This window comes from Wyeomyia smithii, chromosome 3 (genome assembly GCF_029784165.1).
Source record: "Wyeomyia smithii strain HCP4-BCI-WySm-NY-G18 chromosome 3, ASM2978416v1, whole genome shotgun sequence".
Lineage (NCBI taxonomy): Eukaryota > Metazoa > Arthropoda > Insecta > Diptera > Culicidae > Wyeomyia > Wyeomyia smithii.
The window spans coordinates 242,353,218-242,380,216 of NC_073696.1; the positions used below are offsets into that span (position 1 = coordinate 242,353,218).

The window sequence follows — 26,999 nt, forward strand, 5'->3', positions numbered from 1 at the left end:
AGTGATAGAAGAAGAAAAAGTAAAAATAAACAAGGCATGCGAATGAGATTGAGGAAATTGAATTATGTGAAAAACTGAATTAGTCAGTATATATTGTACAACTCAATTATAAAAATACTAAAATTAGAAAATAACAAAATCAATAAAACATGACATGAAATATAGTGTAAAATTGAAATAATAAATAATAAAAACTGAAAATATATTGAAAATATAAAAATTAATCAGAAAACCAACGAAAAAATGAAAATAATATGAATAATATGTGTAAAAATTATATAGATTAAGAAAATAATTAAAATTTTAATTAAAAAATGAGAAATACGAGTTAAACCCTTAGAAAAAATTAAAGCAATTAGAAAAGCTGAAAGAAAATTAGTAAATTACCAAAAAACGAACAAAATGACAAAGAGGAATAATCAACAAAAGAACAGAATGAGATAAACAGGACAGGGAAAAGATGATTTCAGTATTTATTGGAATATAATGCGGTGAATAAAAAATAGAAAAGAAGAAATAAATTGTCTAATTTATTTTTTTTAATTTTTCATGAGAAAGTAAAAAAAGTTTCATGAGAAAATGAAAAAAATTAAAAGAAAAACACTGAGGCCTTTTTTGAGCGGCGGATGCGTTCGAAATATGTATGGGAACGCGTGAAAATATGCTATTTTGAGTTGAGTTATAGATCTAAAAAATAAAAGTATAAAAAGTGAGAAAAGAGGAAGAAGAAAAAATTAAGTGTCAAAAAAAAGACAAAGAAATCAATGAAATGAAAATTGAGTATATGAGAAAACGATAATAAAAAATACCACAAAGAATATATGATCGGTAAATCGAAAAGTAGAAAGACAATTAACAAGCCCAAATAAAACGCAGAAGAAAAAGAGAATTGAAAATTTGGAAAGCCGAAAAATTTAAATGCCAAAGTAAATGTAAAGTTACCAATAAAAAGCAAGTAAACATAAAAATGAATAAGCTCTTGAACTAAAAAAAATGGAAGACAGACAGACAAAACTATTGATTGACAAAAAAAAATGGAAGAACTGAATTTGAAAAACAAACGGTAAAAATGAAGTAAGAAAAACAGAACGGAGTTGTTCAATATAAAAAAAGGAAAATAATATTTACGAACATAAGGAATCAAGAAAATAAAAAAAAAACAGGATAAAAAGAAATAAAAATATAAGAAGGTAAGAACATATCAATACACACCCGAAAAAGCTAAGGAAACTGAAAGTTGAAAATTTGAAAAAATAGGTACATAGTTAAAAGAATACAATCAGGAGAATAGGAAAAGAATCTTGTGATGATAGCGAAAAAAAAAATGAAATAACGAAACATTAGAATAATAACATGAAAAGGGGTAAAGAGACTATGAAAACAAACTAGTAAAATGAGAAAACCAGAAAAAGAGAAAATAAGAAAACATGAATGTCAAAAAATTGAATTGGAAAACAGGAATTTCATGGAAGTAGATAACTAGAAGATAAGGAATGTATGTAAGAAAATAAGAAAACGGTGGAATAAGAACATAAACACGATAGAAAACAAGACAGTAAATTTGAAAATATTTTGGTGAGCGTCTTATTTCGTAACAATAAAGTAAAAAACAAAAAAATAAAATAATGAAAGTCAAAAAACGAGAGAATAAAGAAAAACAAAATATTTACGATAACAAAAATAAATGGAACAATATATAATAATAATAATAAATAAGTAAACAAAAAAAAGCAAAGTCTAGGTGCTACATTCCGATTCAGAACTCGACTTTCTGTTTTCTTATTCACAGACTTCGCAGCCAACTGTTTAATGTACAGAAAAGTACGAACACGAAGACTGGAAAAAATAAGAAAACAAGTATAAAAGTTAGAACGAAAATATAAAAAAAGAAAAGGTGAAAAGAAATCATTGAAAAAAATGTTAGGAAAAGAAGGACAGAAGCCATCAACGGAAGAAGAGAAGAAGAAAACCATGGTAGGGGATTTTTTTAAATTGCTCATTATCAGAAAATAAAAAAAAAATATCTAAAATAATAAGAAATCAAGAAAATAGGAGAATTAGAAAATAAGGAAAAAAATATAAGAAAATAAGAACAAAAAACATAACATAACATAACAGTACATTCCCGATGAAATGAAAATAAAAGGAAACTATAAATCTCGCTTAATTTCAATGACTATAATGCAAGTCAAGCTATTTTTATTTCTTTTTCAAGCAGTAAATGTGGAGCTGACGATTGAAAAATATACTAACGGGGGAAATAGTTAATTGGAAATTTACGAAAAATATAGTCCAGAAGGTGGGACTCGAACCCACAGCTTCTAATCTCCGGTCAGATGCGTTTCCGGTTACACCACCGCAAGACGTATAAGTCGGCCTCGCTAAATAGCTATTTAGGAGATTACAAGTTGTGGGTTCGAGTCCCACCTGCTGGACTATATTTTTCGTAAATTTCTAATTAACTATTTCCCCAGTTAGTACGTTTTTCAATCGTCAGCTCCACATTTACTGCTTGAAATAGAAAGAAAACTATAAATTGTACTATAAAAGTAGTAAAATGGAGCAATAGAAAAAGAATAAAACAAGAACTTAAAATATTCGAAAACCGAAAAATAAGATAACGTGAATGTAGAAAAAATTTGAAGAAAAAATAATGAAAGAAAATAAAAAAATATGAAAAAAGGAAATAAAAAAATTAAGAGGAAAACCAAAAACATGAGAAAATAACAAAATGGTTATATAAGAAAATAGGAATATAAAAAAAACAAGAAACAAGAAGACAATTAAAGAAGAAAATACGAAAGTAATAAACGTGGGAAAAACCCAGTCTACAGAATGAGAAAATTAATAATAACAAAATTAGATATTGGGAAACTAAAAGAATGAAGCAGTTATATAAAATATTATTTATTAGAACAAAAACTAAATCAGTAGATCAGTAGAAATAAATTAAGAAAATGACATATCAGAAGATATAGTGGTAAGAAAAAATAATGAGCGACGAACCTGTGAGAATAATATATTAATAAATAATAAAAATCATAAAAAATTAAATATACATGACACGAATTGAATTGGAATTGAAAATACAAACACAAAGATGAATTATTGTAAAACTGCAAGGAAATGAAGAACAGAGCCAATCAACGAAAGAAAAAACAAGAAAATCACGATGTCGGAATAAAATATTCGAATATTTATAAAAATATACGACGATATAATGAAGAATGGAAGAGAGAATAAATTTGCATAAAAAAAACAATATATTTAGGAAAGATAAGTGGTACAAAAGAATGATGAACAGTTACAAAAAACCTAAATTAATCCACCTAGCGGTCAGACCCAGCCTTTCTCATTCAATTTTTTATTTGTAAAAATAGATTTACATGAACGCTTCAATCCAATAAATGTATATTCACTCTTTAGGTTCTAAAATATTGATGTTGTAATCTTTACATATAAAAATGCAGTCAAGTCTGTCAGTCTGTCTGAGCCATATAGGCCCGAAAACCACCGAACCGATCGACGTGAAAATTTGTATGTAGGGGTTTTTGGTGCCGATAAAGGTTCCTATTTAAATGAAACATAAATTTCTGCACAACTCAAGAGCAAACCAAGCAAATGAAACCGAATTTGGCATGTGGATGTTTTAAGGGGTAACTAATATGTCCATAATAGTTGGATGAAACACAAATTTGTGCACATCTCGAGAACTAATCAACCAATGGAATAAAATTTGGCAGGTAAATGTTTTTAGTGGTAACAAATATGAACATAATGGTTTTAAACCCGACTCCCTCTTCTATAAGGGAGGGATCCCATGAAAATGAAACACAAATTTCGCACAGCTCAAGAACCAATCAAGAAAATACAACCAAATTTGGTATGTGAATGTTTTTAGAGGTAACAAATATGTCCATAATGGTTTGACGCCACTCCCTCTTCTGGAAGTACATGTTTCTTCACAAATTTCTGCACATCTCGCGAACTAATCAACTAAATGGGATCAAATTTGGCAGGTGAAAGTTTTTGGTGGTAACAAATATGTTCCATAATAGACCTCAAACAACATTCTGGATTGTAAGATGGCAACTTCCGGTTTGTGGAAAACAGCCGAAAATGGCCGATTTCCACCCAATATAATAATATCCGGATCTAGAATAACACACAGGAGCTAAAATCGACCACAGATAGCATTTTAAATTCTAAGATGGCGACTTCCGGTTTCTGAAAACAGCAGAAAATGACCAAATACCACCCAATATGAGTTTTTCTTTAACCAGTATGCCGTTCAAAATTCAGAAAATGTCTCCAAATGCCATTATGGAATCCAAAATGGCGACTTCCGGTGTCGGAAAAACAGCGGCAAATGACCAAATACCACCCAATTTGGGTATTTTCGGAACAGTAATGATGCACTGGAGCCACAAATCGACTTCAGACAACATTTTGAATTGTAAGATCCGGTTTCTGGAAAACAGCCTGAAATGGACGATTCCCATCAAATATTAGTATTTCTGGAACCAGAAAGATGCACAGAAGCTTAAAATTGATCACAGACACAATCTTGAATTTTAAGATTGTGACTTCCGGTGTCTGGCAAACAGCCGGAAATGACCAAATACCATTCAATATGAATGTTTTCGGAACCAAAATTACGCCCAGATGACAGAAATTGATTTCACAGGCAATTTTAAAGTCCAAAATGACGACTTTCGGCTTCTGAAAAACAGTCCAAAGTGACCAAATATCACCCAATATGAGTTTTTCTTTAACTAGTATCCTAAATATTATTTTGAAATCCAAGATGGGGACTACCGGTTAGTGAAGAACAGCCTAAAATAAACAAATACTATCCAATATGAGTATCTATGCAACCAGAATGATGCGAGTAGCTAACAATTGACCTCAGGCACCATTTTGAATTGCTAAATGGCAACTTATAGGCAACTGTCGGAAATGGATATTTCCGTAAACGTGATGATTCATAGAAACCAAACATTGACCCTGGACACTATTTTGAATTTGAAGACGACCACTTTTAGTTTCTGGAAAACAACCAAAAATACCTCCCAATATGGGTATTTCCGGTGTCAGATTGATGCCAGAAAGTCTGCTGATAATGACAGAATACCACCCAATATGAATATATTCAGAATTAAGGCGATGTACAGAAGCCAAAAGACGAGGATGTTGTCATTTCGATAAATCCAATCATTTCAAACGATTTGTTATTTGACTTTGATCATATCCTATGGACGATTCGTCGTGCATTTGCAGACTTCAAACAAACCGCAAGGAATCAATGAACTTGGAACGTTCAAATAGTACGACACCACATTTGAATTATGTTGAGGCCACATATATCGATCAAAGCAGGTATAGTTTTAAATAGGCTTTGAATTTCTCTTCTTTCCATAACTTTTGAGCCACATATCAAATTGTTATGAAGTTTGTTATTTGTAAATTTGAGAGATGACTCGTTCGTATGACACTAGTTATGTTCAAATAAGTCATGTAATCTTTGAGATAATAGACTTTCGTTGTTTTATTAACAATTTAATTCATAACTGTTGCTTAAGTTCGATTATAATCAAATGAAATGGGAACGTGTAGGGCACTCAAACTTTGAAACCACGTGTTCAATCATAATTCATCAGTTAACCCTTAACTAGCCCGCTCATCTGATAATAATGATCAAATCGGTTGTGTAGTTTCTGAGATAATGAAGTTTCGTGATTTTCACAAGTCGGCACGTTACAAATGAAGTTACAATTCGATTACAGTAAAATTCAATAGGGTCTTCTGAGGCAGCTAGACCATTCATTTGACACTAATTTTGTGGAAATCGGGTCGGCCATCTCTGAGAAAAGTGAGTGAGTCCAAGTAGTCTTCGGAATATGTTCCTTTGCATAGCTGGATTTCACATTTTTAAACATAACAGGAAAAGTAATAGTCCGATTGCAAAACAAATCAAAAGGGTCTTATGGGGCAATTGGACCTTCCATTTGACATTGATTTTATGAAAATCGGTACAGCCATCTCTGAGAAACATGAGTGAGATTAAACAGTCTTCAGAACACGTTTCTTTTCATAACTTTTGAACCACAAGTTCAATCTTTATGAAATTCAAAACTTAAGGGTTTTCTAGATAGCCTGTTCTTTTGAGACCAATTTTGTTCAAATCGGTTGTGTAGTTTCTGAGATATTGATGTTTCATAATTTTCACATTTTTAAACATAACCTCTAAACTAAAAATCCGATTACAATAAAATTCAATAGGGTCTATTTGCAATCAATTTCATGAAAATCGGTCCAGCCATCTCTGAGAAAAGTGAGTGAGAATAAAAATTTGCACATACACACACACACACATATACAGAAAATGCTCAGCTCGTCGAGCTGAGTCGAGTGATATATGCCATTCGGCCCTTTGGAGCGTTTTTATACTTTCGGTTTTGCAAGTGATTGCTATACCTTTCTAGGAGAAAGGCAAAAAAGGAAAAAAGTATGATTGAATGGAGATAACCAGAAAGGGAAATAGAATTGAATAAAAAAGGAAAAATTTAAGAAGAATATAATGTAAATCGGTTAATCAAAAAGTACGAAGCGAAAACTCTGGGAAAATAATAAAAATTGAAAATTAAAATACAGAAGAAACCGTGAATTAAACATCAGAGAAAGCCGAAAAATAAAACACCAATATATTTAATATAAAAATATCAATTAAAAGCTAGTAAGCAGATAAACAATTGGACTTCCGAATTAGAATTACTGAGAAAATATGGAAACAAAAGAATTAAATGACAGAAAAAAAAACAAAAAAAAAAAACAAAAGGAAAAGAAGAAGTGAAACAAAATGCAATAGCAGAACTTCAATAAAAACCAGAAGACTAGTTCACAAAATGGTAAAACATAAAATTAAACAAAAAATTAACGATCAATCGACCGACTAAATATACAACAATAATAAAATTTATTTGTAAGTAGCGAAAATAAAGAAAATAAGAAGATCAAATGTAAATAATTTAAAATAGGAAAATAAGAATTGGATAAAAATTTATAACAGGAGATGAAAAAGTATAAAAATGAGAGAATACGAATAAAAGTGAATGAGAAACATGAAAAAACAACGAATTCGTAAAATAAAAATATAAACATGAAAGAAAACGAAAACAAAATCAGAGAAAAAAATAAGAAAATAATGATGAAGATAAATCTATTCAATTCCTAAAAAAATTAAGAAAATGACCAAATAAGAAAATTAAATAAAATTAATGATATATTGTGGTTATAATAAAATAACAAATCTGGGAGAAAAAAATTATAAATATGGAGGATAATATTTAGTAGTATTACATGAAAAAAATTTTGAAAATGAAAAAATTTCATAAGAATATCAATAATATACATTGAAAAAAATTAACAAAATAGAAATAAGGTAGAAGTGAAAAATTAAAAATCGAACTAGAATATTTGAGGAAAAAGGAAAACAAGAAAAAAAGGTTTAACAAAATAAAAGATTTTTCAAAAATTCAATTCAATAGGGGAATAGAAAAGAAAATAGATAGAAACAAAATAGGTAATGAAGATAACAATTAGATGATTTCTCATGAAAACAAGTAAATTAGAAAAAAATATAATAGAAAATAATGGTAAAGGGTAAAAAAGAAAGGAAAAAAATTAATAAATGGAGATGACCAGGACGAGAAAAAGCAATTAATAAAAAGTAAAATTTGAGAATAATATAAAATAAATCAGAAAATAAAATAATGCTAAGATAAAACATTGAAAAATAACAAAATTTTAAGGGTGAAATTAAGAAGAAAAGTCAAACTGGAACTTTGAAGAGCCAAAAAAAATAAATTCCGTTTTATATGTATAAAAAAATTAAAAGCTATCAAACAAATACACGATTAACCTCTCGAACTGAAAAAAAATGGAAGAAGAGAATCGAAATCATTAATCAACAGAAATAAAGAAAAACGGAAAACAAAAATCGAAGGAAAATAGTAGAACTAAAATAAAACTAGTTAGCATAACTTAAAAGCACAAAATAATCCGAAAAAAACGATGAATCTTGCCAACTTAAGCAAATCAAAGCAAAGAAAAATTAAAAGAGATGAATTGGATCGACTAGGATACTATTGGAAGCCTCTTTTGAAATGCGGGGCTACTTTGGACACTTCAGTTTCATCATGATTTTAGCATAAAATTGGTAAACTTGTACATTATTTTCTACATGTTGATAAAAGAATGTACTTTTCACCATTCTGCATAAACTCTTTCCAAAAATCACTCGTTCGTGCTTGTCAGAACAGCATTAGGCTTTATTTTTCGTGCGGAAGAAAATTACAATAAAGCTCAAACTGGAACAAATGGAATATTATAGTTGTTCCTAGCCATTTCCAGTGCATCCAAAGCTTTCTCCTCTCCTACGCGAACGTTAACCGTGCGCCTCCTTTCATGGAGACTCCCATTGACCATTGCTGTACAATGTTCTAGGAAACGAGTTCAGAGGGAATTCTGGATTTGGAGCTCGATAGTAACAATCTAGAGAAAAACTTCCTTCTACTAAATTGTGTAATATGATAGAGCGCACATTTTCCTGTAATCACCAATTATGATTGCCAAAATTTCCGATGAAATCCAGCATCTAACTTCCTATCATTACAATTAAAGTTAAACGAGGTTCTATATTATTGTAGCCCCGTCGATTTTGCGCGACTTTCTAGAAGGGAGTTTTTTTTCTATCTTCCAAAATAACCGACTTAGAGCTATTTTACTAAATCACAAAATAAACTACAGATGTAGCCTCAATACCTAAACTACAAAAGAATGAAAAACTATAGCTGTGTACCCATTTCTGTGAATGTTGCTGCCTTTAGCCATTTAGAAAACGCGTCAAAAGCTCCCACTCACTTCAACGCGAACGTTAACCGTGCGCCTCCTTTCACTTTTAAATCGATGGAGACGCCATTTAACCATTGCACAGCGTTCAAGGGTACGAGTTTAGGGGGAAATTTTGATCTTGAGCTCCGTAGCAATATTATAGAGAAAAATTTTCTTATACAAAGTTGTTACATATGATGAGGCGGATACTTTTATATTATGGTTCTCCAGTTTGAGCTTTACGGTCGTTCTCTTTTACTGTCCAGTGTTATAGTTGCTGAAACTTTTGTTCCAAAAACCTTGTTTCTGCAGGACAATAATTTTAGTAAGTAGACAATTTTATCAAAAAACTAATCCCTTTTCATATTTGGTTATCAGTTTTATTGAATTTTGGTTGAAGCTTCAGCCATTTTGTAAGGTTATATTGTAAGGTTATGTTTGGGCTATTTCTCTCTAGGTTCTTAAATGGTACGAACCAACCGAAAGGACAGTAGATTCAGGAATTATACAAGAGTTTCAAGCACCCATTCACGGGAATGTCGGAGCATAGTTAAAACCAGAGACATGTCCGTGCCGGACACTGCAAGACAGTTCAAATGCAGTCGGTGGACTATAGATAATAAGCTCTCCGATTCGCACTAAAGAAAACCAAAGAATGCCTCTAGAATAAAACCTTATATAATAAATTTATAAAATAAATATAATTTAAATTTTTGGAAAAATGGTATAAAATACTATCGTTTGTTATTACGTAAGTAGAAAAATTTAGAAAAAATGTCAAGAGATGCCCAGCAATTCTGAGTATTGAAAAAATACAGCAACTCAAAGCTCTGAATCCGATCGAAATATTATCAGGATCGTATTATCCCAGTAGACTACCGATCACTTACCAGCAGTGGCTGTCTCCGTTGAGATCGTGTACGATCTGGGCGATCACCTGGGCACCAGTCACTTTCACGTCCCGTTCCTTGTACTTGAAAGCGGCGGCCACTCCCAACATAAGCAGCGGGAATCCCCAAGAGAGTAAACTGCGAAAAGTAGAATCGAAAAAAAAAACAATGTATTCCTGTACAGAAGACACTTTTTCTAAGCACCCCGTAACAGAATCGTTGAAAGCGACGGTATGTACAGCTGGAAAATGTCTTCGGGTTCCGACCGGCAAACTTTGGAAGGTGAATTAATCATCAACAAAATGGCAAAATTCGATTCCGATACTCGTTCCAACGGAAGCGCAGGAAACACCTGCTCGCTTAAGTTTTTCAATATGTTTTGTGTCGTTCCTTCGCTTCAAGGGTGGAAAATGTCTATCTTGTCTATTCAGTGGCAACAAAGATTTTCCCTTATCTTGGTTGTAACTTTTCACTCTGCGTCTTTCACAAAACTGTCATTATTGTCGCTAGAAGGACAAGTTTTATGGTCATTCAAAAGTTTTCGTTTGAGTCTCTTTACGGCACCAGTGTGACGCGGCAGATCATATTGTGAAAGGAAATTATTTGGTATTTTGTATGGGATCTGAAAGGGTTCATAACACAATATAGAGGTTATAGAGAATGATTCACGTGACCATGTCAGTTGATACTTTTTGGAAGTTTTGAACAGTGGCTGAAATGAAAATTCGGTGACCTAATCCGAGGCAACAGAAGGTCTATAAGATTAATGTTGTGGGAATGAAAAATTAAAGTTGATTCAAATTGCTTGATGCAGGGTCGATTTGACGGACAGCTGGCATTCATTGCGGGAGGGTTGTGCTAGCGATTTAAATCCAATTTTCAAATTAACTTTAACCTCAATGCCGTCGGATACCGTCTGACCGGTGTGACTGTTGGGGTGTTAGGGCTGAGTAACGTGCGAGAAACGCTGTAAGGCTAAATCTAATTACCTGTAATGTGCTAAGGCACGACCCATGCTCGGCTCGGGGTTCGGATTGAGATTAGTGCTGGATCGGAACAGCACCAGGGCGTGGTGGCAGCAGCAGCACAGCCAACACATCGAGGCCAGCTTCATGAAGAGCAGGGCCAGCGACAGCGACAGACAGAGCTCGGTGTCCTGGAAGAGCGTGCAAAGCACAGTAAGAAAAAGAAAACGGAAAATTAGATAAGCAAATCTTTTCCGCTGGTGCGTTAAAGGAAAAATCAAAACACCGTCGTCGTGGTATCGGCACAAAAAAAGGGTTTGCTTTGACGTCGGAATTGTTTTGGCCAGCTCGGATTAATTCAATTAGCAAATGGGACCCAGGATCTTGATTGGTTCGGAAAACAAATCCCACAACTAGAGCCGAAATCCAATTACAAACGAAAACAGATTCCGACGACGTGCGGCGGGTGAACAGTAAACGAAGAGAGAGATTTTCGAGTGGGTGCGATTATGATGCTTAAATTGATTTTGATGGAATTCGATTGATGCTGTTGCCGAATGACTGTTAAGGTAATGACGTTTTAATACTAATGTCCCGGACTGCAATAGGGTTTGAATTTTTTCTCTGTTAACACTTGTTAAAAGCTGGTTATGATAACAATATCGTGAATCAGAATATTGCTTGAAAACGGTCGACGGTTAAGCTTTTACCTAAAGAGTGCCCACTTTGGTTTGTTCAGAATAGTTGCAGTCAACCAAATTGTTAATCTTAAAACTTGATTCGCAAAAAATCTTAGAAGGGCGATATTTTTGGAATTGTTTTTCAATTTGCTTGGATCATGCGAACAGGACACAATAGTAGATGGTGATCGATATTATTCTTAAGGTAGATTACCTTAGTTTAGTTGGCCAAAACACCGTGCCGGAGACATCGGAGATTGCGGTTTCAAGTCCCGTCCGGAGGAGGAAAATTTTTCCTAAGTAACACCTTCTGTCTTTATCTATTTTTCGAATCCCCGAAAAATTACATACATTGTTTACCTTACTGAAACAATATCTCTTGAAAAGTATTACTTTCTTCCTTCTCATTTTAAAAATGTGTTTTTCCCTGATGGCTTTTGGCGACTTACCCCTTTTTGCGTAAATTTAGATATTTGTATTTTTTTAATAAAAGTTCTCCGAATAAAGAATATCAGCTCCAAACTGATTCTACCCGTTTCAACTGATACGAAATTAAAAATTAAAATACCGCGAACCGCCGAGGATAAAAAGTTGGATCAGCATAATGAATGAATTGTTCGTTTTCCGATGAAAGACAACCGGTGTGGGCGGGAAAGTTTAACCGCAGTTTATCCTCCCTTCGCAGAATGGCTCTGTACCTTTAGTTAGCCTTTTGTGTAGGTCGCTTTACGTCGGGCTTAACCCACATCTGATTATTTTTCGCAGCAAGCAAGCGAGCAAGCGAGTGATCGGCCAAGCTTCAGCTGAAACGTTCAACATTGAAACCTTACGGAAAACGTCAACACCACCGGCGGCGGCGGCGTCAACGGATGGTTCCGGCTGTCCACAGGTTCTCCATTAAACCTAATGGATAGCAATTTTACCATTTCCCTGACACTTCCTCACTTAGAGCGTGCGTTGAAACTGACAGCCTTAGTCTTCGTTAGCCATGGCGGCCGCCGCTTCCGGAATGCTGCTGCTACCAGAGGGAAGCCATAGTCACCGTTTATTCTGCGCCATTCTGTCCTAATTAGGGTGGTTCATAAAACAAGATTTACGATCGTTTGCAATTTAGTAGCCTCGCCGGAAGAGTTTGTTCGTGCGCTGGAAAACAATGTTACTGCAATTTTTAATTAATATTCTCGTACATATTTTATGCCATTTTCTATCCTTCTGCCCTAGTAGAGACAAAAGCGAACCCGTCAGCGCCGTACTTGTCCGTCTGTTGGGATGCCACTTTTAGCAAAAACGGCGAGCCGCCTTCATCGGTGGTGATATTCAGCCGCGAACCGTGTCGTGAACGAGACACGGACAGGTTCACACCCCCGTTCCCGAAACGTTAGCAGGGCGTTACCGTTGCTCTGCCGCTTGTACGTGGCTTGACTGTGATGAATTGCTTTCGCTTGTAACAAATTGCACTTGGTGTGGTAAACGTCTCAACTGGGTACATATTCATATTCACACCCGCCAGAGGATGTCGATCGAAGGGCAGTGACGCTGAAGATGTGTTCTGTTCCACAGCCAACATTTCGCTGGTGATTTCCGTCCATTGACGTGAGAGCTTTGTTCCACCTTGAATAGTGCCGTAATCATTCACTGAATGGTATTCATTTCATCACCTCCAACGACCGAAGCGAACCGAGCAAAAACAGGATAACCTGCGCTGACGACTTTCGTAACTAACGTCACCCACAAGCAAAATGGAAAACTCACTGCCCCAATGATGAATACTGGTGATTGTGCAAACTAATCACGGAGATGAAATTTTTTCGCTTCTCACTGTAAGTAACTTGCTGCCTTTGTAAGACACTGTTTAAGTGCGAGCGAATAATCAACCTACACTCGGTGATTGGCTTTTCTGCCTCCGGGGCTTCGAATCCTGACTGCCACATGCCGAGGGGGAGGAAAGTAAGCCAGTAGAAACGGACAACGAAACTTTATCAACAGACGGACGGAATTACGGCTTCTGTGCACTGTGCTCATTAACTTTCTTAGCGAGTGAGCGTGCGGGTCAGCGGTTGAGAATAGGTCAGGGTCGCTAGATGAATTCCGATTGCCTTTCCGGGTTTAGGCTAATGGAAGCAACAATGAACTTGCTGACATCTGTTGACATGCGGTCGTATTTTTGTTGTTTTGTTTTTTATAGTCTTGACCAAAGGTAAACCAAAAGGGGCCGCACCACGTGTCTCATAGCCACCGAAAGTTAATCGAGCATAGCAGCGTTGTTGTGCTTTTATGTTTACAGTTTACGATCCTCGGTAGAGCGGAACTGTGTGGGCGGAATTGGTGGGATGCAACCGTTTGCTAAGAATAAATCCGAAACAAAGATGGTCGCAACGGGGGGCCTCGAAGGAGGTAGCTGAATTATAGCCACTTAGGGATTGTGTTCAATGTGAAAAATGGTACCATTTTCGGAATAGCTGTACCGCTTGCAGAGCTGAGCAATAATCTAAAGGAATGTGGGTTTAAGCGACGCCACCATATTTCAGTTTAAAATTATTTTATTTCTGTCTTGTATTTTATTGTCTTTTTTATGTACAAAATAATCTTTTTTTGCGAAAGAAATAACTGTGTTTTTCTTTAGAATCTATGGAGGCCCCTTGACCGCCCCGGTTGAAGAGTAATTAGACAATAGAAACAGGAATTTACAGAAATTTTCCTATAATTCAAAAATTTCGCTAGATCATTGAGTGACCTTTTTTAAAAATTTCACCGAGTTTCTTCCTGTCAGTATCGAATATTTCCAGCGAAATTATTAAGTTCTTGTAGAACATATCACAAATTTATAAACAATTCAATGTTGTTTGAGAAACAATGCACTGAAAGCTAAAATTAAATAAGGAGCTGGTTGTTGGTCTCACTTTTTCGCAAATATTCAAACTGGAATGAATGAATTATGCAGGTATATGATTCATGGACTGATTTTTTTACAGTAATCTTTTTTGATATTTCATTTGAAGAAAAAGTGATAAGATAAAAATAACACATTGAAATCATCAAATTGTTACTAGTTTTAAACATTACTAAACTTCACAAAAGCATATTTCATATAATCTTTTCGGCAATCCAATAAACATATTTGCTTATAGATATAAAATTGATAGAATTTGAAGACAAGCTAGAACTTGATATAAAGTGTATCATACCCCATCCAATCACTTACGCAACTTATTGAAACTAGGATTTCACGATCCATAGTTGTTTGTTTTTGGTACTATTTAACGATGAAAAAAATTTATGTCCTTATGCAAGGATATCGTCAGAACTAAACTCTACGCAAAACCTCCAACATATTGCAATTACACAGTGCAACAAAAATTGCCTTTTTTTTCTGCCTTGCCTTATATATATATATATATATATATATATATATATATATATATATATATATATATATATATATATATATATTTTTTTTTTTTTTTTTGTGGTTTTTTATGCAAAACTAAATTTCCCCGAGTTTGAACATATTTCAACTTAAGGGGCGACAATGGCGCCATTTTGAATTCTTGAGACACCGGTAATTTTTGTGGTTTTTTCGACGCCATTTTGTTTTGAAACCAAATATCAAAATTCTAAGAGTTTGTCCACATATAAGCTTTTTTTACCCATCTTTAAAAAAAAAACAGATCTGAAATCGGACAAAAACTGAGCTCAAAACGGTGATTCTACGGAACCGGGTTTGACATAGGTTTAGTATATTTCACAAAGCAAAATAATATCGATTATTTCTGAGCATTAATGGTAATTCGCTAATATCTTAAAGTGATAGTCAAATTATATCTTATTTTGAGTAAAAAAGTATCAGAGATCGAATGGTAGGTGTCTGATCTACGTAAAATGTCAGCAGATCAACCTATTTTAGTATTGTAGGGGAATTGGGGCAAAATCGACATTTTGCTGATGTTTTACGTTGATCAGACACCAGTGTTTGACCGACATTTATTCAAAAGCGAGTTTTTCGCATTTGCTCTTCAATTTTAAAACTCAAATTAAAATGGTTATATTCATTATTAAGATGAAAAATGGCTGATTCTTAATTAATTTGTATCTGCATTTCCCGAAGTTCTTCCACCAGTGAAAAATACTCAGCTCGCTAAGTCAGATACATATTCAAAGCTTAACTTAAGCAAACACCAAACAAAAATTTACACAGCAGCTAATAATTATGGTTCAAATTACTCTATGAGATTACGTTTTGCCTTTCTCCTAGAAAGGTATAGCAATCACTGGAAAAACCAAAGGTATAAAAGTGGTCCCAATGGCCGAATGTCATATACCACTCGACCCCTTTCGACGAACTGAGCATTTTCTGTGTGTATGTTTAGAGGTTATGTACCAAAATGTAAAAATCACGAAACATCAGTATCTCAGAAACCACACAACCGATTTTAATAAAATTGGTTTCAAATGATCGGGCTGTCTCCAGAACCCTTAACTTTTGAATTTCGTAATGATTGAACATATGGTTCAAAAGTTATGTAAAGAAAAGTTATCCTGAGGTTGTTCAAACTCACTGATTTATCTCAGAGATGGCTGAACCGATTTTCACAAAATTAGTGTCAAATGGAAGGTCTAGTTGCCCCATAGGTTGCTATTGAATTCCATTGCAATCGGATTGTAACTTTGTCCGTTGTTCATGAAAATGTGAAATCACATAATGAAAGTATATAACATATTGACTTCCTCCTAACGATCACTGGCTAATTAAAAGGTAGAAAAGTGATCCAAATGGCCGAATGTCATATACTACTCGACTCAGTTAGACGAATCGAGCATTTTCTGCATATAAGCATGTATAGGTGTATATGTTTGTGTGTGGGTGTGTACGTGTGTATGTGCACCTTTTTTCGCACACACTATTCTCAGAGATGGTCTTGACCGAACAGATTTCAATGAAATTAATTGCAAATGAAAGGTCTAGTTGCCCTATAAGACCCTATTGAATTTTATTGTAATCTGATTTCTAGTTTAGAGGTTATGTATCAAAGTGTAAAAATCACGAAACATCAATATCTCAGAAACCACACATCTGATTTGATTAAAATTAGTTTCAAATGAACGGGCTATTATCTAAAGTATTACACGACTTATTTGAACATAACTAGTGTCATACAAATGAGTCATCTCTCAAACTTACAACAATTTGATATGCTGTTTAAAAGTTTTAGAAAGAAAAGAAATTCAAAGACTATTCAACACTTTACCTGCTTCGATCAATATGTATGGCCTCAACATGATTTAAATGTGGTATCGTACTATCTTAACGTTCCCGGCATCGCTCGTGATTAAATTGTTCGAAATTAAGAGTCATTGCTTTTGTTTCGCTATTTCTTAAGTACTAACATTACGTCAAATTTCATATTTTATACTTCAATTACAACATCAATATTTAAGAACCCAAAGAGTGGATAAACATTTATTGGATTTAAGCATTCATGTGAATCTATTTTTACAAATAATAAGTTTGAATGAGAAAGGCTGAGTCTGACCGCTAGGTGGATTAATTTAGGTTTTTTCAAGGAGGCATTCTAAAAAATACTGAGTATGAGCCCTGGAAAATTTAATTTATATGTGACTAGCTGTCCCGGCAACCTTCGTTCCGTTCATTTTGACGTGGGACTATGTCTTTGTTTTCTATACTGGTATGCATTCTGTAAAATTGGAAATGAATTTGGCAAATGTTGCGTCAGATTTTAAACGATAATAACAGCATAACCTCATGATGGACAACAATAACCAATATGTTGGTGGATAGATAAAATGTTGAACAATTTTTTAATACGCTAGTAATCATCATTTTTTCATTGCAAAGCGGTATCGATATCGATAACGAATTCTTTCAACTATAATCTAGTTGATCGAGACCGCTATTAGCCCCGAGGCTAAGCGTGCGATATTGTTTGTTACTCACCGCGAGAGATGAGTACCGGAATCGATACTTCCTAAATGATGATTTTTGAAAAAAAATGTAGGTCTGATACCGATACTATCGAAACATCGACAATCGACACTCCTTCAGCCGATACTTCGATACCCGGTATCGAAGTTCATTGAAGTATCGTGATACCAAAGTATCGATACTTTCGTCCGTATCGCCCATCTCTATTGGCTTCCATGAACCTAGACTAATTTGATATCTCGAAGGTAAAGGTTTCTCGAAAAGTTTGAAACAACCCCTTTTCTTTAACAATTTTTAAACCTGCTGTTAGAGCGTAATAGAAACTGATGTCTTGTAAGAAAACATGCTGGTAAGAGCAACAGTATTGTAGAGTATATGTGGAGCAAAGGGCCGGTAGTTTATCGTCTATCATTGCAGCGGGCATGACTTATTTTCGCGTGCAATCAAAACTGCAATGCTGCTACTGATCTGCCGCTCATGCCAAGTCCGTCCCAATTGCATTTTTGTCAATTTTGAGTTTATTTATGGAATCAATTCCTTTTTATATCTACTTTCGAAAGAACAAATATTTTTGAATACTTCTGAGGAACTATGAAAAAATAGCAAGTCGGTTTGTCCCATAGCAAAAGTGATCGCAAGTCGGTCCCATTGCAAAAATATTCGCAATTTAACCCCACAGCCAATAATGATTATGGAAAATGTGATATTTACCACAACTTATGGTCTTCAGGTTTAGAATTGGATGTACCAAGTGATATTCGATAGGAGGTTTGATTGAATTCTACGCGTTCTACATCGTGTGGCTCTAGCTGATAGTAGGGGTAAACAGGGTAAGACCGCCCTGCGGGGTAAGACCGCCCACTGTAGTTTTACTACCAAGTTATAAAATAATTGAAAAATTTCTTTAACGTGTCTATTACAGTATAATTACATAACAATTTGCACGTTTTTCTGTTTTGATAGTGCACGAACGGTCGCAGAAATAATCAAAAACAACCTTTCAGCTGGCAACCAGTCAATGCGCTATTGTTTTGCGGCAACGGGACTTAAGGTTTTTCAGTCTAAAAGTCTATTGATTGTTCGTGAATATACGTTTAATCGCTTGCCTGAATCTATCTTCTTTCGGAAATATCGAAGGCCGTGAGTAATCTTGTAATTTTGACTAATTTTTCGGTCAAATATGAAAATGTTCCACTGGGGGTAAAGTCGCCCACTATACAAGGGGTAAAACCACCACGAATCCAACTGCTTGTTGTTTTACTTCAGACCCAAATGCCTCGACACTACAAAGGGAATATTTACAGGATCAGTAAATCAACTTCAAGCCACATAAGACATCGATGTTAATCGACCATTTTCGATTTGGTTGAAGCTTTTCTAGTAATATATTTTAACAAGACTTATTTTTGAAAAAAGTAAACCTGTGTGAAAATGGTGTTAATGAACCAAAATAATTTTAGAGCCAGGACGGTGTGTTTGATAGGTATGACGTCTCCGGCAGAATTGAAAATAGTAGTTTTTTACTTTCGAAAAAAGTACACACTCTAAAAAAATTTAAAGAAAAAATATAGAAATAGAATTAAAAATATATTTTTTTTTCAATTTTTTTTGAAAAAAACATGTTTTTGCCTGGAAAATCTACAAAAGGTAAGCTAAAATTTTATGGTTGTTGAATCATGGAGTAATAGAAATATTAATAGCTCAATTTCTGTGAAGAATTTTTTTTTGACGGTTTATTTGGTGTATAGAGTCGTTGGACATTTTGTTCTTCAAAAAAAAAACGTAGAAAATTGAAAATATAAATAAAAGATATAATAATTATTAGTATTTTTCTATACATAACAAGCTTTCAAAAGAATCATACAGATGGGTTTAATGAGTTTTAATTTTTAGCTTAAAGATAGGTATATTATGAATTCAATATCTTGAAAAACCCCAATTCTGAAAAATCTATTTATTTTGAAAACCAAAAAAGTTACCTAAACATTGATTTGAACTTGAATAATCAGAAAACAAAATAAGTTAAAACTTAGAAAAAAATTTTTTTTTCAGATTTTTCACAGTGTATATTTTATTTAAAAAGAAAAAAAATACCATCTACAACTTTGTCAGAGACACTATACCGATAGAATAAACCGTTTCGGCCCTAAAAATATTGTTTATCCTCAAAAAATGGTGGACGATCTTACCCCGCTGATGGGCGGGCTTACCCCGCATGAAAAAGATCTGCACATTTTCAATGAATTTTTAAAATTTAAAAAAAAGTTGGAAAATAAACAAAAATATTTCAGTTCTTATTTTTTAAATGCGGGTATTGAATAGAAGAACCTCTTAGCGAAGAAAAAAAAAGAAATTGCAGCCGCAACTTTTTTTTTATACACAGAATTGCTTAAGGGGGCGGTCTTACCCCGCTTACCCCTACGATGTTTTCTTCAAGACAAAGTTTCCACCAGTAGTTCTTCCAGCTGTTGTTTGTTGACAGTGAACGCTTTTGGTGTGTCACTGTATTGTTAGTTAAAGCATTCTTTAGTAAATACTACTTTTCATATTTTATCCGTATTTTATGTAAAGACATGGGTAAGGATTGTTCAATTATTGTCGTGAATTTCGTTTTTAAGAATTTGTCAGTCATATCAAATACTTCGGTACGCTACTTAGCTGTTTTTTAACGGAGCAAACCTTTTCCTAAGCTATAGCTGTTTTTTCATATTTGCTTTTACTGCTACGGGGAAGCTCTCCGCCGTCACGAACGTGTGACCGTTCTCAGGAGAATTTAGAACAAGTTCAGTAGTATCAAATGTAAAAACAAAATCTAATTTTATTTTGAGCGGCGTAGTTGGTATTTTGTGTTATGCTTCTCACAAAAAACTTGTTTAATAAAGCACGAGAGAAGGTCATTTATGAATTGACCAGCGATAGATTCATTCCAAACGCAAGCTATAGCACCGCCATCGATTTGCAGTAGTTTGTTTTTCATCACTGGTCGTAGCTGGCTATGGGACTGACTTGCTATCATTCTGGCTACGTACCGTAAAAGCATGTGAGTGCCAGCTTATGATTTTTAACAAATTTTAATCAAATTTCGGTGTGTATGCGAGTTTTATGATGCAAAAGTGTTAGATTGTCATTGCAGTAGGGTAATCGCTCCATTATTCATTTCAACAGCTTGGTGCTCCTATATTCATCTTATTTCTCTCATTTGTCCAATTTACCGTCAAATTTCTACAAATTTTTGAAAGTAAATCTATTTGCTTCTCGATTTTCTCAAGTGGCTGAAAATTTCATGTTGAAAATATGGTAAAATTTGACGATAAATTGATCAAAAAGGCGTGATGAGATGAATATAGGTACTGAGATGAATATAGGAGCGGTTACCCTACTAAATTCTGTTGATGGTCTTGATTAAAACCTAAATTAATCCACCTAGCGGTCAGACCCAGCCTTTCTCATTCAATATTTTATTTGTAAAAATAGATTTACATGAACGCTTCAATCCAATAAATGTATATTCACTCTTTAGGTTCTAAAATATTGATGTTGTAATCTTTACATATAAAAATGCAGTCAAGTCTGTCAGTCTGTCTGATCCATATAGGCCCGAAAACTACCGAACCGATCGACGTGAAAATTTGTATGTAGGGGTTTTTGGTGCCGATAAAGGTTCCTATGATAGTTTGAGACCCCTCCCTCTTCTGGAAGGGAGGGGTCCCATACAAATGAAACATAAATTTCTGCACAACTCAAGAACAAACCAAGCAAATGAAACCGAATTTGGCATGTGGATGTTTTAAGGGGTAACTAATATGTCCATAATAGTTGGATGAAACACAAATTTGTGCACATCTCGAGAACTAATCAACCAAATGGAACAAAATTTGGCAGGTAAATGTTTTTAGTGGTAACAAATATGTACATAATGGTTTGAAACCCGACTCCCTCTTCTATAAGGGAGGGATCCCATGAAAATGAAACACAAATTTCGCACAGCTCAAGAACCAATCAAGAAAATACTACCAAATTTGGTTTGTGAATGTTTTTAGAGGTAACAAATATGTCCATAATGGTTTGACGCCCCTCCCTCTTCTGGAAGTACATGTTTCTTTGCAAATTTCGGCACATCTCGCGAACTAATCAACTAAATGGAACTATATTGGCAGTTGAAAGTTTTTAGTGGTAACAAATATGTTCCATAATCGACCTCAGACAACATTTTGGATTGTAAGATGGCAACTTCCGGTTTGTGGAAAACAGCCGAAAATGGCCGATTTCCACCCAATATAATAATATCCGGATATAGAATAATACACAGGAGCTAAAATCGAACACAGATGGCATTTTAAATTCTAAGATGGCGATTCAGGTTTCTGAAAAAAGCAGAAAATGACCAAATACCACCCAATATGAGTTTTTCTTTAACCAGTATGCCGTTCAAAATCCAGAAATTGTCTCCAAATGCCATTATGAAATCCAAAATAGCGACTTCCGGTGTCGGAAAAACAGCGGCAAATGACCAAATACCACCCAATATGGGTATTTCCGGAACCGTAATGATGCACTGGAGCCACAAATCGACTCCAGACAACATTTTGAATTGTAAGATCCGGTTTCTGGAAAACAGCCTGAAATGGACGATTCCCGTTAAATATTAGTATTTTTGGAACCAGATAGATGCACAGAAGCTAAAAATTGATCACAGACACAATCTTGAATTTTAAGATGGTGACTTCCGGTGTCTGGCAAACAGCCGGAAATGACCAAATACCATTCAATATGAATGTTTTCGGAACCAGAATTACGCCCAGATGACAGAAATTGATTTCACAGGCAATTTTAAAGTCCAAAATGACGACTTTCGGCTTCTGAAAAACAGTCCAAAGTGACCAAATATCACCCAAAATGAGTTTTTCTTTAGTCAGTATCCTAAATACCATTTTGAAATCCAAGATGGCGACTACCGGTTTGTGAAAAACAGCCTAAAATGAACAAATACTATCCAATATGAGTATCTATGCAACCAGAATGATGCGAGTAGCTAACAATTGACCTCAGGCACCATTTTGAATTGCTAAATGGCAACTTATAGGCAACAGTCGGAAATGACCGAATAATGCTCAATATGGATATTTCCGTAAACGTGATGATGTATAGAAACCAAACATTGACCCTGAACACTATTTTGAATTTGAAGACGACCACTTTTAGTTTCTGGAAAACAACCAAAAATACCTCCCAATATGGGTATTTCCGGTGTCAGATTGATGCCAGAAAGTCTGCTGATAATGACAGAATACCACCCAATATGAATATATTCAGAATTAAGGCAATGTACAGAATGTACAGAAAAGACGAGGATGTTGTCATTTTGATAAAACCAATCATTTCAAACGATTTGTTATTTGACTTTGATCATATCCTATGGCCGATTGGTTAAGCATTTGCAGACTTCAAACAAACCGCAAGGAATCAACGAACTTGGAACGTTCAAATAGTACGACAACACATTTAAATTATGTTGAGGCCACATATATCGATCAAAACAGGTATAGTTTTAAATAGTCTTTGAATTTCTCTTCTTTCCATAACTTTTTAGCCACATATCAAATTGTTATGAAGTTTGTTATTTGTAAGTTTGAGAGATGACTCGTTTGTATGACATTAGTTATGTTCAAATAAGTCATGTAATCTTTGAGATAATAGACTTTCGTTGTTTTATTAACAATTTAATTCATAACTGTTGCTTAAGTTCGATTATAATCAAATGAAATGGGAACGTGTAGGGCAGCCAAACTTTGAAACCACGTGTTCAATCATAATTCATCAGTTAACCCTTAACTAGCCCGCTCATCTGATAATAATAATCAAATCGGTTGTGTAGTTTCTGAGATAATGGAGTTTCGTGATTTTCACAAGTCGGCACGTTAAAAATGAAGTTACAATTCGATTACAGTAAAATTCAATAGGGTCTTCTGAGGCAGCTAGACCATTCATTTGACACTAATTTTGTGGAAATCGGGTCGGCCATCTCTGAGAAAAGTGAGTGAGTCCGAGTAGTCTTCGGAATATGTTCCTTTGCATAGCTGGATTTCATATTTTTAAACATAACAGACAAAGTAATAGTCCAATTGCAAAACTTCAGAACACGTTTCTTTTCATAACTTTTGAACCACAAGTTCAATCTTTATGAAATTCAAAACTTAAGGGTAGATAGCCCGTTCTTTTGAGACCAATTTTGTTCAAATCGGTTGTGTAGTTTCTGAGATAATGATGTTTCATGATTTTCACATTTTTAAACATAACCTCTAAACTAAAAATCTGATTACAATAAAATTCAATAGGGTCTTATGGGGCAACAGGACCTTTCATTTGCATATAATTTCATTAAAATCGGTCCAGCCATCTCTGAGAAAAGTGAGTGAGAATAAAAATCTGCACATACACACACACACACATACACACACACACACACACACACATACACACACACACTCGTCGAGCTGAGTCGAGTGATATATGCCATTCGGCCCTTTGGAGCACTTTTATACTTTCGGTTTTGCAAGTGATCGCTATACCTTTCTAGGAGAATGGCAAAAAGCATTTGAGTGCAAAATTTCACCTAAAACGTTACGATTTTTAATTGCTGTTTTCTCATCAGCACCAAAACGCAAATGGGACAGACTTGCTATGAGCGGCAGTGATGGTGATGAAAGTTTATCTCATGAAAACCATAAGGACCATAAATTACTCAACAAGAATGGAACATTTTTGCAATGGTTATAAGTTATTTTTATTTATTTTTTATCTTCGATGTTCACTAAATAATCGTGAGAATTAAAATACGTAAATCACTGAATAAACGAATTTATTGTGTCTGTAACTAAAGTAATTACAGTATTTAGTCCCACGTCACCATTTCATACAACCCTAGGGCTCTATACCTTGTAGTATTTTATATTTAAATTATTTTAAACACTATAAATTGATTTCACCTACATCCAAAGATTTAACTTCCGATTTGTTTATAGTCAGCAAATGCATAACGAATCGGACATTGGATACGTTAAAACTCAAAAGAAAAAATTGTTTGAAATCGTTGGTTTTATCGGAATGAGAACATCCTTGACTTTCAGCTTTGGTACATTACCTCGATTCTAAAAACACCCATATTGGATGACCTTGGGTCATTTTTAGCTGATTTCCAAAACAAAAGTCGTCATCTTGGATTTCAAAATGGCATGTTGAGTCGGTTTCTGGCCTCTGAGCATTATTCTGGTTTCGAAAACACCCATATTGGGTGAAATTCGGTCATTTTGGGCTGTTTCCCAGAAACCGGAAGTCGCCATCTCAGAATTCAAAATAGTGTCTGAGGTTGAATTTTAGCTTTTGTGCACCCATATTTAGACGCATTCGGTCCCTTTTGGCTGTTTTTCGAACCACCACCCCCCCACCCCCCCTTCCAAAGTCATAGAAACCATCATAGAAACATTTTTCATGCACAAAAACCATTACATGTCAAATTTGGTATCATTTGCTCCATCAGTTCTCGAGTTGTGCAGAAATTTGTGTTTCACATGTATGGTATCCCTCCCGTTCTGAAGAGGGAGGAATTTCGAGTAGGGTTTGCAATCCCGGGAACGATTTCCCGGGAATAACCTTTTCCCAGGATTCCCGGATCCCGGGAATAGAAATATTGATTCCCAGGATCCCGGGATTCCCGAGTTCCTCGAAATATTTCGCAAGATTTAATATAATTTCCCATGAAATATTGCAAAAAAAAAACTAAATATCGTATCAAAACGCGAAACTTACGTCTTCAAAGTGTATCAATATTCGTCAAGGTGTAAATATTTGTTTGAAATGACGTTCAATATTTGCTTCTATGTCGTCGATATGCGACTCCATCAGCAGCATTCTTGGACTAAGAACTAAACACCTTTTCTAGTTATCTTCTATAATCTTCTTTTCCTTTTAGTTTCAGTTTTTCTTTCAGTAAAATCGTTCTTATTAAGAAAAAAATACATTCCCAAAAAATTTCTCGATTTTATTCAATTATCACCAAAGAAGGGGGAGGGGGAAATAAAAACGTGACGTAATTAAGGGGGAGGGGGGTCAAGGAAGTTGTGACAACTTGTGACTAGGGGAAGGGCGAGTGTATTTTTTCCAAATTTTGCGTGACTTCATTAATGGGTCGTCCCTTAGGCACAAAAATCGATCATGAATTTCTAGTGTGAACTTGTATAAGTTTAGTTTTTTATTTCGTTTATCATGCGAATTGATAATGAAATTGGAAACGATTGTTTGATACCTTTTAATAATAAACTTGATTCATAATCTCATTTTCGCTTGGGTTTTTTTCCATTCCCGGTTCCCGGGAATTCCCGGGAAATGAGATTTTTTATACCCGTTTCCCGGGAAATCAATTCCTGGGAATATTGCCAACCCTAATTTCGAGCCATCATGAACTTATTTCTTGCCCCCAAAAATCTTCTCATGCCTAATTTGGTTCCATTCACTGGATTAGCTTTTGAGTTGTGCAGAAATTTTAGTTTTGTTTGTATGGAACCCCTCCCTTTCGGAAGAGGAAGGGGTACCGAACCACCATGAAAATATTTTTTTCCCCAAAAATTTTTACAAAACAAATTTGGCTCCATTTGCTTGATTTATTCAATTGAAATAAACAAACTCAACTTATTTCAAAGGTTGAGAAGTGTTGCGGGTATCTGAACGATCGTTTTCATTAGTATTTTTTTGTTTTCAGTGCAAACGGGAACGTTTTTTCCGAAAAAAAAACATGTTTTCAGCGCTGAAAATTGTAATAAAATTTTTTTTCGGTCAGGTTAATCTTCGTATATCAAAAATCGATCGTTCAACGACCGGGGAATTTAAAACGAAAATTCAAAAAAAAAGAAGAAAATCGGCTCAGTAGTTTCGCTGCAATGGTAAACACGGTAAATTCATTTTTTGGGAAACACCATTCCGAGATAAGCGCGTATAAAGTTTTAGGTTAAGCTTATGTGGCCGTGGCGGGGCGCGCTGCAAATTGCTTTAACCTTCTCCCTTTTGCTCAGATCTTTATAAAAATTTGTAAAATTGTTCTCAAAATGTTGTTCTTTATGATAATGCAATAACAAAAATTTTGATTTTTCGAAAACTAAAAATAACCCCTTTAAAACTTGTACAGGCCTCGAACCTATCTTAGGAACCTTTCCCGGCCCCTAAAACCCCTATACACAAAATTTCACGCCGATCGGTTCAGTAGTTTCTAGTCTATATGGATCAGACGGACAGACAGACAGGACTACATTTTTATATGTTTAGATTAAATGTATTAAATTCCTGTTTTGCTGTGTTTAATAATTGGGTCCTAAAGCTAAACCGGTTTTTATGTATCATTTGAAAAAAAAACGCGTTTTCTGAGCGAAACGTGATTTTTAAAAACCGTTTATCGTTTTCTTTCGATTTTTAAATGAAGAATAAAAAAACTGCTCGAAAGGTCTTAGATGACGTTTTGCCCATGTACGGTATATGAGACAACTGTCATTAAAGGAATTTCGAGCAGATATTTATCCTTCATTTAAAAATCAAAGGAAAATGATAAACATTTTTTAAAAATCACGTGTTGCTCAGATAATTC

General features: G+C 34.5%; 1 protein-coding gene across 1 annotated transcript in view; it reads right to left on the bottom strand.

The window, feature by feature from the left end:
• Positions 1-26,999, bottom strand: part of LOC129731986 (adhesion G protein-coupled receptor L1-like) — a 178,686-nt gene that overhangs the window by 43,512 nt on the left and 108,175 nt on the right. Inside the window, exons 4-5 of the mRNA XM_055692427.1 lie at positions 10,772-10,938; positions 9,783-9,920 (exon numbers count right to left, since the gene is read on the bottom strand). Of these exons, the coding sequence (XP_055548402.1) occupies positions 9,783-9,920; positions 10,772-10,938 (305 nt within the window). The remainder of the gene's footprint in view (positions 1-9,782; positions 9,921-10,771; positions 10,939-26,999) is intronic.